A 14,742-nucleotide genomic window follows, 5' to 3' on the forward strand; every position below is an offset into this window, starting at 1 on the left:
CTGCCCCGCTGCCCTACCCTCTCACCTGGCCTGGCCTGCCCCGCTGCCCTACCCTCCGGACCTGCGTACTGCACAGAAGCTCTCCGCTGTGCTCTTCTGTCAGCCATTGTGAGCAGCCTTGCAAAGGCTGCCATGCCTTTATTTAAACAGGCTTCCAGGTTGCCATTGGACCTGGCGGTCTGTGCACGCTCGCCACCGCCCGCCCACTCCTGCTGTCCTCGGGAGTCAAGAAATACGCTGGGCAGGCCTTAATTGGCCCGCCTGCATAAAATGGCGGCGCAGACCCGATGGTGGGCGGCGATCAGGTCTGCGTGTGCCCACGCCCCCTCCCGCTTGGCCCGCAAGACATGGGGAAAATTCTCCTCTTGATGTATAACAGAGAATATTGGTCCAGAGTTTGCAGTTACTGGTGAAGTGATAGCACTCGCTGCTGACCTTGAACAAAGCTGCCTACAAACACCTAGGAATCTGTATGGAGTGGATTTACCCTTTCCCAATGTTACTTTGACAACCCTGTCACCCCAAGAACCAATCTAGTGAACCTTTGCTGTACAATCTCCAATGCAAGTATATCCTTCCTTAAATACGGAGACCAAAATTCCACACAGTATTCCAGGTGTGGTTTCACCAAAGTCCCTTACAATTGTAACAAGACTACATTATTGTTGTACTCCAATCCCCTTGCAAGAAAGGCAACATGCCATTTTCTTTCCTAATTGCTTCCTGTACCTGCAGGTTAACTTTTTCTGTTCATTGTTTGAGCCCATCAAGTCTGCACCACTTCTTTTTTAGAGGGATCCAGTCAGGCCTACCACACCACCCCCAAATGTTCTTTGCCTATAATTTTTTTTCCAAGTATTTATCCAATTTCCTTTGGAACACTTATTTGAATCTGTATCCACCACAATATCAGAAAGGGAGTGCATTGCAAATCCTAACCACTCCTTGTGTAAAAGCTTTACCTCGTGGTGCCTCTGGCTCTTTTCCCAATCAACTTAAATTAAGTTATATCTGGGCCATCTGTTTATCGATCCTTCAGCCATTGGAAACGGTTTCTATTTTTTCTATGTAACCCTTCATAATTTTATACAGCTCCATCAAATCCCCTCAGACTTCTTGGCTCGAAGGAGAGCAACCCCAGCTTCCCTGCAATCCCTCATCCCTGGAGACATTCTAATGAATCTCTTCTGACCCCTTAACAAAGCCTTCCCATCCTTCGGGTGCCCAGAATTGGGAACCACATTCACAGTGGGGTCGAACTGTTTTGTACAGGTTCAGTAAAACTTCTTGGCTTTTGTACTGTATGCCTCTATTTATAAAGCCCATCAAAAGCTCAGGTTTCAGTAAGATACACTTTACAACCACAGGTCAGACAATTACACACAACTTAGCTGTTAATATTATGCAGCCAGCTCTGCTTCTTTGAACCTGACCCAATGCAATATCCAGACAGCAACATCCAAAAGACTTGAACCTCACAAGCACCGCAAACAACAATCCCAAGTACAAATGAGAATATCTTGAAGTAACAGTGACATATTTGATTGGTGCATGACTCGTGGTTTCACTTCCAAGTTTAAAAATGGCAAAACTTACAGTAAATTAGCACCAAACAATTCACCTGCAGTAATGTGCAATTTCTAACCACACAGGTGGGCTTTGTTAACAGAAAAATTACACTTTACAATGAGTGATAAATATTTTCTCATTTTAAATTGAAACTAAGTACCATACTTACAAATGCCCAGCATGGAGCACATAATAGGAGAGCAAAGTACTGTAGATGTTGGAAATCTGAAATACATACAGAAAATGCTAGAAATACTCAGCAGTCAGATAGCACCTGTGCAGAGAGAAATAGTCCACAATCTGCACTAGATCTGACAAAGGGTCACTGACCTCTGTTTCTCTCTGCACAGGTGTCACCAGCTGCGCTGAGTATTTCCAGCACTTCCCATTTCAATGGAAGCAAAAATAACCCGTTTTTGCAAGTCCTCCAAAAAGCAATCAGACTTCTAGTGAGCCTCTTACTCCACTTCAGCAAGAAACCCAGCAGCTGCCTGAAATCTGGTTCAGCACAACATTAAACATGAATTTCAAAAAGTAGTTAAACTATGAAGAAACAATAAACAACTTGCTGAGCAAGAAAAACCAATGCCAAATCACTAACTACATCATTTAAAAAACTGAGCAATTAATAAAAATGACCAAGCAGCAGAGCTAACTAATAAAACTATTTGTCTTTTTGCTTAAGAGGCAGAGCTCAAGTGAGACTGACTAGGTCCCAAGTCCTGCTCACCAGGGAAGGAGGAAGGACCTGGAACCGAGCTAAGGAGTTGGGTTTAACTAACACCAACCTTGCCTTTGCCTCTACTGACGCACACTCTGAGCTAGCCTCAGCAGAATTCACACAAAATTTGGAGTTGGAAGTGGGTTGCCTTTTAGCCTCCTCGCCTGGCCCAGGGTGTAGATAGGTTTTTAGGGAAGGGAGGAGGAAGAAGAGGGAGAGTATGTGTGTGTATGTGTTTGTGTATGTCCCTGCACCAAGCAGCATATGTGTGTGTGTGGTTCTCTGTCTCTCACACCCACACACTCTCATGTACACTCACTCATTCTCATGCACCCTCAATCACTCACTCTCATATACATATGCACTCACTCTCATGCACACTTACTCATTCACTCTCTCTTGCACTTATTCACCCACTCACTGCCCCCAGGCTTGGGAGGTTGGGAGATTAATATCACTGAGTAAGAATTTGGGATAGCTGTGAAGGTGACAAGGCAACCTTCCTCTCGGCCCTGTCTAACACTCAAGCTGTCTCAGGTCTCAGTATTGCTGCAGCTGTTGTTTCTCCTGGCCTCCCTGGCCCATTTCACCATATTGATGTGAGGGCGACTCCTGTAGTCCTTTAGTGAGCCAGCGCCTGTGTGGCAGGGTGAGAGCATGGCCAAAGGTGGACCACACCACCCAGAATGCATCCTGTCAAAACAAATGGCCCCATGGACTCAGGCTTTCGCTCCAGGTCAGTTCAATCTCGAGTGCTGTAAGTTTGTTCCAGACCGGACTGCCCACCAAGCCCTTGTGTCTGAACACATTGAGGCATGAGGCAGCCTCTTGAGTTGGAGATGGGCAGTGCTGCAGTAAAGGCAAAAGCTGTGGGTTGAGCCTGGGTCCCCCTCAAAGACTCATGCCCCGGGGTTTTGCATCTTGTGCATCTCTCCCTCTCCCGGACCTTGCCCTCTGTCCCTTTGCCTAGGTCATTAGTGTACATTGTAAATAGCTGAGGCCCCAGTATTGATCTTTGAGGCACTCCACTAGTCACAATCTGCCAACTTGAAAAAGCCCCATTTATGCCTGCTCTCTGTTTATGTCCATTAACCAATTCTCTATCCATCTAATGTATCACCCCATCTCCATAAGCCCTCATCCTGTGTATTAACCTTTTGTGTGATACCTTATTAAATACCTTTTGGAAATCCAAGTATATGACATCTATGGATTCCCCTTTATCTACCCTACTAGTTAAAAAACTCGAATAAATTTGTCAAACAGGGTTTCCCTTTTGTAAAGCCATGTTAACTTGTTTTCATCATACAATGCTTTTTTAAATGCATTGTTAAGACTTCCTTAATAGATTCCAGCACTTTCCCAACACTGATGTCAGGCTAACTGACTTGCAGTTCCATATTTTTTGACTCCCTCCTTTCTTGAATAGAGGTGTTACATTTGCTAACTTCCAATCTGCTGGGTCTGTTCTAGGATTTAGGGAATTTTGGAAAATCATAATCAATGCATCCACTATCTCTGCAGCTAAATCTTTTAGAACCCTTGGGTGCCATCAGGTCCTGGGGATTTGTCAGATTTTAGTCCACTGAGTACATTTTCTTTACTGCTATTAATTACCTTAATTTCCTCACTTTTATTAGCCCTTAGCTTTTGCGCTATTTCTAGTATGCAATTTGTGTTTTCTATGGTGAAGACATACAAAATACCTGTGCAATGTTTCCACCATGTCCTTATTCTTCATGATAATCTCTGCTGTCTCTGCTTCTAAGGGACCAACATTTTCTTTAGCTACTTTCTTTTTATTTACATGTAAAAGCTCTTCCTGGCTAGTTTATTCTCATTCTATTTTTTCCCCTTTTTATCAACTTTTTGGTGGCCCTTTGCTGGTTTCTAAAAGACTCCCAATCCTCAGACTTGCTACTATTCTTTGCAACCTTATAAGAGGTTTCTTCTGAATTTTCTATTGGATTTCTTGATGACTATCTTATATTGATGATTTCTACTTTTCGCCCTTCCCCACAACTTGGAACATTCCTTCTGTATCCGCTCTAGCAAAATCTTTCATAATTTTAAAGACCTCTGTTAGGTTACTGCCCACCCTTCACCTTTCAAGTATACAACATATACTCAGTCTGTTGGCCTTTCCTGGTAAGTACAACCTCACATTCAGGTACCATCCTTCTAAATCTTTTCTACATGCTCCCCTGTGCCCCAACCCTCTTCACTCAGAGGGTTGTGAATCTTTGGAATTATCCACTGGGGATGTGCTGTGGATAGTCAATCCTTGGGCATATTCAAGGCTGTGATTTATAGACTTCTGAGCACTAAGAGAATCAAGAGGTGTGAGGAAAGTGGAGCTGATATGGACAATCTTATTGAATGGTGGAGCAAGTTAGATGGGTTCTATTGCCTATTAGTGTTCCTATTTCTTATATTCTCACACTATTTTCAAATTAACTTGCAAATTATATGCCCATTCTACAAGTTTATTGATGTCTTCCTGTAATTTGCTGCTGTTTTCCTCAGTATAGATTATTCTGCCACAATTTAGAACAAATACAGAAATTTTGTTTTTGATTCCAATGTCAAAACCATGAATGTAAATTGTGAACAGCAGTGGTCCCAGCACTGATGCTTCTGGAACACCACTTCCTATTTTCTGCCATTCTTTTTGGTATCTTTTTGAAGGCCTATTGAAAAACAAGACGAAGTACACCAATTCAATTACCCTTGTGTACTCTCACTGTCACTTCTTCAAAGAATTCAGTGAGTTTGGTAAAGAAAGACTTTCACTTGTGAAATCAATGCTGACTATTCATTATTATATTTTTGGTTTCTGGTTGTTTTTCTGTTTTCTCCTTCAGTGGGGATTCCATTATCTTTCCTACCACTGATGTTAAGCTGACTGGTCTACAGTTCCTTGGACTAATATTAAGTATAATGTTAGCTATGTGCAAATCCTCTGGCGCAATGCCTTGTAAATATATGTAATAGTGCCTCAGCTATCTCTTTAGATTCTTTTAAAATGCATGAATGCAAACTGTCTGAACAAGGGGTTTAATTTAATATTCATCTCTTATTTTAAATGCAATTTTATTATTTTTCATCTCACCTGCGGATGTCATCTCCACCTGATAGGGCTCCCTGGTAAACATTGAAGCCAAATAATTGTTAAATATTTCTGCAATTTCACAACTGCTGCCTGTGAAATCATTCTGACCATCCCTTACTGGCCCTAATCCCATCCCAACGTTATTTTCTTTATTTATGTGCCTGTAGAATATTTTATTACTTTATGTTCCTTGCTAACTTAATTTCATACCCTCTCTTTGCCTTTTTAGTTGCTCTTTTTGACTGCTCTCCCAATTTTTTCATATTTACCTTGTCATACTCTCTCCTGCTCTCCATGTGCTTAGCGCATTCCTATTTTCTTACCTCACTTTTTCATATTTATTTATTCATCCATGGTGTCTCATCAAGGTTTATTTTATTCTTGTTTTTAAGCTTTTATCTTTCCTGGGCTCTACCATTTTAAATTTTGCCCATTGCCGTTTTACATCATCATGTGTCAATGCTGTTGTCCATTTTCTTTTCCCAAGTTCTATTCTCAGCCCTTCAAAATCAGATTTTCTCCGATATATTACCTTGTTTTTTTGTCATACTTCTGTCCTTCTCCATTATTTCTTAAAGCGCATTATATTGTGGTCACTATTGCCTAGATGTTCCCCAATTTTACTTCCTTTAGCTGCCCTGGTTTATTCTCTATTACTGGATCTGTAGTATAAGGGCGTTTGACATGGCCAGGGTTAATGTGGGACTGGAGAACAGTACCACCCACAGTATGATGTAGAGAGACACATGACAGTAGACAGGAGACAGAGTTATATGGAGAGACTCAAGTAGAAGTCAAAGTTAGTTCCGAGTTTGGGCTATATTTTGTACATATGTATTTAGTTATGTATTACCAATAAATACTACCGTTCAACCTTACAAGCCTCTGAACCCCTTCATGAGACCTACTGAACAAACCCTTACAACAAGATCCAGTAATTATTTCTGCCTTTTTGGACTTCTTACATATTAGGTTGGAAAGGAAAGTCCTGTACACATTGTAGAAACTCCATTCCTTTATCCTCTTTATCTACCTCTTCTGGCACGGTAGTTGAAATCACCCATGGTTATTATTCTATGTCTTTTACCAATTTCTTTGAATTATTTTTGTATTTCTTCACCTCCCTTCCACTATCAAGAGGTCTGTAGACTATTAGTGTAATTGATGCTTTGTTTTTTTTATCTCTATTTACATGGATTCTATTTCTGTTTTACTGATGGCTATGTTACATTTTTTTATTACCATTATATTATCTCTAATAAATAAAACTGACCAGTTAGCTCAGTTGGTTAATGTATGGCACCGAATAAGGCCAACAGCATGGGTTCAATTCCTGGTCTAGCTGAGGTAGACTTGGGACCTGCCTCCTCACCTACCCCATGCTTGATGTGGACTAATGTCCCTCAAACTATATAACCATTCTCTCTGTTATACAGATATATGGATATGTGGACAATGGCTAATTATCTACCTATATAATAAATAAAGCTGCCCTGACCACTTTTGTTCCCTCTATATCTTTTCTAAATGTGTTAGAGTCTACAATGTTTCATTCTCATTCCTGATTTTTTCTGTAGCCATGTCCCTGTGATATCTGGTTCCTCCCAATGTATTATTACCTCCAGTTTTCTTGTTTTATTTTGAAACTGTACATTGCTGTATGGAATGTTTAACTCATTATTAATAGCAGTTCCTCTCACTTTATTTTTAACTATTTTTAACACTCCTATTCTATAACTATTTACTCCCTGGTCAGTTATGTCCTTCCTTAGTTTAGTCTGTCCTATAGTCTGCTTTCCTGTTTCGTCATTTTTAGACTTGTTTTATTTCTTGTGGATTCCTCTTCTCAACTTACTAGTTTAAAGCCTTTGCCATCTCCCTTTCCAGCAAGACACTTGTCTCATTCCAGTTCAGGTGAGCCCATCCATAAACAGCAGAGGAACACAAGTACAGTGAGGTACATGCCTCTGCCAGGGCCACCTTTGAGTATTCCATGGGCATGGTGAAGCATCTTTTCCAATTCTTAGACAATTCAGGCTATGTCCTTCGATATAGATTTTATAAATTATTGTTTTGTCAATTGCTTAGGAGCCTGAATAGCTAGCTATGCAAGTATCTTTTCCATGTATGAGTGCCATTTTGTAAAGTCTTCACAGAGCGTATCTTCACTTAATCATCACATCTATTCAGTGCATGAAGAGTCCTGCCACTGTCTTTCATGCCCAATAATAAACTGCTTTCCTCTACATTTGCACAACAACCTAATTATCTTCAAGTCATCCCACTTTTCTCGACAGCTTATGTATTTCCTACAGCCATATAAATGAAAGCTTCTGGAAATCTGCAAATCAGGTGCCATCATGCTTTATTACTGAGAAAGCAATGTATCTCCGAATCTAGTTCCTTCCACCAATTCCTCTTCTTAACACTCTTTGTGTGTTGTGCTGTTTTACCTATTATTGCACTTCTTTTTTTCTGTCAGCTGTGAGGTGACAGCTGTATGTTTATGAAAGGCTTCTGCACCCTGTCCCTGTGAACACTGGGCTGAGATGGTCCAGATATAGGTTGTGTTTTCTGGCCCACAGATAGTCATCAGAGGCGTTGACTAAAGAATGTGGGTGTTTCATCATGCGAAGGGACAGCAACATCATCCATTACCAACACAAGTCGGATGTTGTTCCTAGACTTTCATGCTAATGTGCCCACAAATCTAAAAGCAAATGGACCCAATGGCATCCTTAATATTATTAAGATCCCTATATAGACTTCATATAATGAGTTGATTAGCAACACCTTCCAAGGAGGAGTTGACAGTTTATCCCAAGGCCTGTATAGCCACATGTGACAGGCAAAGATTGGTATTGGAGCCTCGACTATGGGCGCTCCACTACATCTGTCTCTGGAGTTTCTTCAACAACAAAAAGAGTGGTACATTTTGGTCACAAGATAAGAAGGCGATGTACTGCTCGGATAATAAGAATCTGAATGGGGTAGAGGAAAAACTGATCCAGGGTTCAGATATACAAATTACTAAACATATGGCCAGAGGACAAACACAACATTAAAAAAAGTGTAAAACAAGTATTGGGGTTCATTTCTGGAGGGGTGCAACTGAAAATCAGAGAAGTTATGTTAACTTGTATTGCGCCTTGTTTAGACCATATTTGGTGTACTGTACATTGTTCTGGTCTTCATATTATATGAAGTATATAAAGTATTGGCAAAGGTACAGAAAACTTCACAAGGATGATACCAGAAACAAGAGAATATACTTTTCAGCAAAAACTGAGCAGACTAGGGCACTTTTCTCTATAAAAGAGAAGGCTGAGAGGTATCTCGATGAAGTCATTGAGATAATGAAAGGTTTAGATAAGGTAGGTGTAGATAAAGTGTTAAACAAAAACAGAATTACCTGGAAAAACTCAGCAGGTCCGGCAGCATCGGCGGAGAAGAAAAGAGTTGATGTTTTGAGTCCTCATGACCCTTCGACAGAACTAGGTGAATCCCAGGAAGGGTTGAAATATAAGCTGGTTTAAGGTGGGGGGGGGGGGTGTGGTTGGGTGGGGGGAGAGAAGTGGAGGGGGGTGGTGTGGTTATAGGCAAAAGCAGTGATAGAAGCAGATCATCAAAAGATGTCACAGACGGCAGAACAAAAGAACACATAGGTATCGAAGTTGGTGATATCATCTAAACGAATGTGCTAATTAAGAATGGATGGTGGGGCACTCAAGGTATAGCTCTAGTGGGGGTGGGGGGAGCATAAAAGATTTAAAAATATTTAAAAATAATGGAAATAGGAGGGAAAAAGAAGAATCTATATAATTTATTGGAAAAAAATGAAAGGAAGGGGGAAGAAACAGAAAAGGGGTGGGGATGGAGGAGGGAGGTCAAGACCTAAAGTTGTTGAATTCAATATTCAGTCCGGAAGGCTGTAAAGTGCCTAGTCGGAAGATGAGGTGTTGTTCCTCCAGTTTGCATTGGGCTTCACTGGAACAATGCAGCAAGCCAAGGACAGACATGTGGGCAAGAGAGCAGGGTGGAGTGTTGAAATGGCAAGCGACAGGGAGGATTGGGTCATTCTTGCGGACAGACCGCAGGTGTTCTGCAAAGCGGTCGCCCAGTTTACGTTTGGTCTCTCCAATGTAGAGGAGACCGCATTGGGAGCAAAGTTGCAGTAGACTAAGTTGGGGGAAATGCAAGTGAAATGTTGCTTCACTTGAAAGGAGTGTTTGGGCCCTTGGACGGTGAGGAGAAGGAAGTAAAGGGGCAGGTGTTACATCTTTTGCGTGGGCATGGGGTGGTGCTATAGGTGGGGGTTGGGGAGTAGGGGGTGATGGAGGAGTGGACCAGGGTGTCCCGGAGGAAACGATCCCTACAGAATGCCGACAGTGGGGGTGAAGGGAAGATGTGTTTGGTAGTGGCATCATGCTGGAGTTGGCGGAAATGGGGGAGGATGATCCTTTGAATGCGGAGGCTGGTGGGGTGATAAGTGAGGACAAGGGGGACCCTATCATGTTTCTGGGAGGGAGGAGAAGGCGTGAGGGCGGATGCGCGGGAGATGGGCTGAACACGGTTGAGGGCCCTGTCAACCATTTCTGTGGCAATCTAAAACCAGAGGTCATAAATATAAGATCACCACTAATAAATTTAATAGGGAATTGAGGAGAAACTTTTCCCAGAGGTTAGAATGTTGAATGTGCTACCACAAAGAATTGTTGAGGCAAATAGCCTAAGTCCGTTTAATGGGAAGCTGAATAAGTGCACGAGGGGAAAGAAATAAGGATGTGTGGATAGTGTTAGATGAAATAGAGTGGAAAGACCCTCATGTAGTCCATAAACACTATTATAGACTAATTGGGCACTTCAGCGAAGTGTTATTATATAAAATTTGACACCAAAAACTTAGTCAAAGCAGTAGGTTTTAAGGAGCATCTTAATGGAGAAGAGAGAAGCAGAGACGGTTAGGGAGGTGGGACAATGGACAACAAGAACGTACAAGAGGCCGGAACTGGAGAATGCAGAGTTATCGGTGCATTGTTGGGCTGAAGGAAATTATAGAGATATATTTAAAGATGTAGTCCAAGATGGACTGGTAAAGTTTCTATTCCATTCCACACCTCCCTCTAAACCATCACAATTCTCGCTGAACACGACGTTCTCAAATATTTTAATAAACACATCAACACATTGGTGCTTGGTATTATCATGTAGTTATGTTGATTTTACCCCTATGAAGTATTTACAGTTCAAGCTATTACCAACTTTAGAGCCATCCATTAATGTATTATTGGGATCTAAATACATTAATTAGTCAATATTAGTTGGTTATGTATATACTTGGGAATTTCATTCCACATTATCCATCTGTTTAGGAATTGGTATTGCAGTCAGTGTACTTGTGTATTTATTTGTTGGCAGTTGCTGTAAATCCCTGGTGAATGGTGTTAATAACATTAAAGGGAAATGGTTTTCATAATGATTGATTAATACACCTCTTGTGTCTTTGTTTTTATAAAGGATTGACCACAATCAAAGATTATAATACAGGTAAGTGGTGATAGCAATTTTTTTTCTTTGTGAATGTGTAAGTTTTCTTTTGAAACAATTTTCAATTGTGTTTTCAATTTATGTGATTACAGTTCATAGAGCTGAGACCAAAAGAGTCAGAGGCGTGCTTCCAGCACTCTTATAATCTCCTCAGCCAAACACATTGTCTGGTGCAGAATTGGGTGACTTAAACCAGATAGACCATTGGATAGACTGCTGGTTTGTGCAGTTAGTTTATCTCAGATGGCACAACAATGCATTGCTACAATTGGTCTCAGTGGATCTGTGGAAGGGATGAAGAAATAAGCTATGCTGCCCACTCTCGATCGCTCTTCAGTGTTCCTTGCTGCACAAAATGGGCGGATGTGCCTTGGGGTTGAATTTTATGCCCCCCCACATAGCTGGCATATTTTAAAGGAGGGGGTGGCCAATTAACGACCTCATTCCGCCTCCACTGCAATAATACGTGATTGGCTAAGGCGGAAGGAAAGCGATTAGCCTAAGATTTCAGGTAAAGGTAGGAAGGAAGGGGCAGTACCTCCTTTGGGAGGGGGGCACCCCACCGCCGCAATGGTGCCTCGACTTTTATCCTCCCCCAGCCCCTAAAACCCTCCCCTTACCTCGCTTGGGTCTCCAGTCCCTCCCCAGCCAAAATGCCCAGACTTACCTTAAAGTCCAGTAGCCATGGGCGGGGTTTTCCAGTCCCACCTGCCACAGGCATTGTCATGGGCAGGATGGAAAATTGGATGGACTAGCAAAAGATCCGTTGTCTTCAGGCAGAAATTTCCAGTCCCGTGGCAGGCGGAACCGGAAGATCCTGCCACATGTTCTTCCTTCCAGGTGACTGTATGTAGTCCCACTACTGGCTGCTGGCACTGCTGGGACTACAGAACTGCCATCAGCTACCCCCCCACCCCCCCACCCCCAGCCTATTATTGCTACAGTGCAGCCAGATTGAAGGTTGGTGTGGTGCTAACTGACTTTGTGACCTGGCTGGTGGGGGGAGGTGAGGAATATGTTTCCCCCACTGTCACCCTGTAAAATTCACCCCTTGATATTAAATGTGGAATAGATTGAGCTCCCCATGATCAAATAGCTTATTATGCTCATTCACTAGACCCACAGATGAAGAACGGTAACTTTTGGGAGGTATCAGATGGTGATTGACACATGTCCCTCTCATGTTAACAGTAGAGGGGTGAAATTGTAAATGAGGCAATTAAGAGAGAAACAAAACACTTCAGGTTCTTCTCTGGCATGTACTATTTACTGTCCAGGAAACCCACCAAGGTGCCAGCGACTTTGTTGCTGAATACACAAAAGATATCTGTAATTGTGTAAATTGAAAATAAAGGTAAAATCATTTCAGAAGTGCTGATTAAGGCTTCAAGAACTTTTCCTCTGAAGTGAAATACAGATCCTGTTTATAGTGATCTATCAAGTCTGTGTAGCTCTGCTGGGCTTCATTATATGATAGAGATCAAGAGAACAAATGTTCAGTTTTATTCCAGTGGAAGAACCATGGAGCCTTATTTCTGCAGGTCTGCAATCCCACTGGTTCATGTATCTTGGGGTTATTTACAGTATAGCCCACAATGGTTTTGTTCCCTGCCGGAAGAGGCAGTGGGTCTCTGGCAATGCAGACAAATAGCTGCAGCAAGCTCTCAATCCACCTATCTAGGTCAGCCACATGTTTTTGCTTGTGTGGACCTTCCACCATGTAGAGAGGAAATGTGCAATTGAAAAGGAGAGGAACTCATCTGACTTTCCAGTAACAGCATATAGATGAATCTTGCATGCAGATAGTTAATATTCAGTTACCAGATTTTCCCCACAGGTTAATTAGGATACAATTCAGCACAAGTTTGGCCTAAATAGCCAAGTGGTTATGGTACTGGGTTCGTAACCCCAAGATCAAGAGTTCAAATCTCACAATGGCAAACTATGTAACAATGTAACTTCATCTGAAACAGATGGAAATGGGTTTGTACTCGAAAGAGTTACAATTCAGCACAACAGGAATTAAATAAGAAACAAGGGAGATGTAAAATGGGCTGCTGATTCGCTATCACCTGTCATACATTATTGCACAAAGTCAAAATTATCCCCATTGGTTTGAGGACCTGTTTCCAATTTACATCTCCAGGTGCTGAAAAACAGTGTAGACTGGCTTGAATTTGGTGTATTAATCTTACTAGAGGGCCTATAAACACAATGTGCATTTAACATTACCTTTAGAAAGAATCCAGCTCAAGTCATCACTTCCTAAAATATCCTGTGGGATTACAAATGTCACCAGAGACACAAGCACCTTGAAGAGATCTAAAAGGCTTGTGGGAGGTAAAGAGGCTTTACAGGTATGTTTATAATTCACATTTCATTACTTTTAATCTCTTTGCTCTTTAAGAACCTGGGATAGATGTTGACTTTGTGAAATACTATAAAACAAATGATAATGAGCTGGCAGTTGCTTTACATCTCTGCCGATATTATTTTCATTGCCCTCCAGGCAACTCCTCCACCACCAAAAAGTCACTGAGGAGGTCAATGCCTGGAGCCTAGCTCCCAGGCCACTGTTGCAAAGTTGAAAATTCAGTGATCTCACCAGAGCTGTCAAGGTAAATGTACCATCCTCTTAGTCTCTATTCACATTTTCATCTCCCACTTCACAATCGTCCCCTCCTTGCTTACCTTCACTCTCCTACAATCACCGCAATAAGCATCATTCCACCTCCTTCCCCTCACGCTCTCACACTCACTACTATTGCAACCCTTACCTCCCACTTCTCCCATCTTACACACTGCACATCAACTATGTGATTATGACAGCACAATCCCTATGTACCTCACAAGATGGTCACTAACACACACCGTAATTTCATGCAGAATCTTGTGCACAGCTATTGCTAAAATTCTGTCTCTAGGGAAGCCAAGCCTGCCTGCACCTCCTCCCCATCATGGGATAAAATGTGTTGGCCAGCAGAGGCATGGAAAGTCATAGTCCTGGTGAGTGATACACATGAAGGAGACATTGTGCAAAGTTTCTTCACACCCTTTTCCTCTTGATCCCTCTTACTTGTACCTCACCTTACGCTGCAAGACAAAATGGAGCTGCTTTCACTAGACTATTCTCTCCCTGCTTGGTATTAACACTAAAACCTATCCCTTGGTCTTCACTTTCATTTCAGATGTTGAAAAAAAATCAAGGCCCCTGTGCTACTTCAAGAGGAGATCAGCCTTCCTGAAGACGCACTGTCACTTCATCCAACCCTAGCAAGTCCCAGCTCAGAGATTGATAGTATGCATTCTTTTGAAGGTTGATTAGAAAAGGGGTCTTCACATAGTGAATCACATGGCACAAGTGTGTAGAAGGTCGGGCAGGAAGTTAGGATGCCACAGATGTCAGCTCACTGGAGAGGAGATTGTCTACATGCTCAGTTGCAGAGGTTCATATGGTGTTTTGGAAGGCCCAGGGTATAAAAGAAGGCTGATGGTCATACACAAGGATAAAACGAGGTGCACTGGACAGCTTTGCCAGTGAGTGTATGCACAAAGCTTCAGAGCATGGAAGAGTCCAGCTCCATTATGTATCAAGACAGAGCATGGAGACCTTCCTGTCCAACATGAGCTGAATGACCAGTCACAAGAACAAGTCAATATTGCTCACCATCATGGAAGCTTCCATAATTGCTATGACTACTCCCATGGAAGCACAACCACTGACTTGGCTCTGGGGGCCAGTTTTGACAGAGACTTGCAGAATGTTATGTTACATCTGCATTCTGTTCTTGCA

At 42.1% G+C, this 14,742-nt stretch overlaps 1 protein-coding gene across 1 annotated transcript in view; it reads left to right on the top strand.

Annotated features, from left to right (window-relative positions):
* cfi (complement factor I) overlaps window positions 1-14,742 on the top strand; it is a 63,889-nt gene that overhangs the window by 31,280 nt on the left and 17,867 nt on the right. The window contains 2 exon segments of the mRNA XM_041179238.1: window positions 10,920-10,949; window positions 13,188-13,306. Of these exon segments, the coding sequence (XP_041035172.1) occupies window positions 10,920-10,949; window positions 13,188-13,306 (149 nt within the window).

This window comes from Carcharodon carcharias, chromosome 1 (assembly GCF_017639515.1).
Source record: "Carcharodon carcharias isolate sCarCar2 chromosome 1, sCarCar2.pri, whole genome shotgun sequence".
Taxonomy (NCBI): domain Eukaryota; kingdom Metazoa; phylum Chordata; class Chondrichthyes; order Lamniformes; family Lamnidae; genus Carcharodon; species Carcharodon carcharias.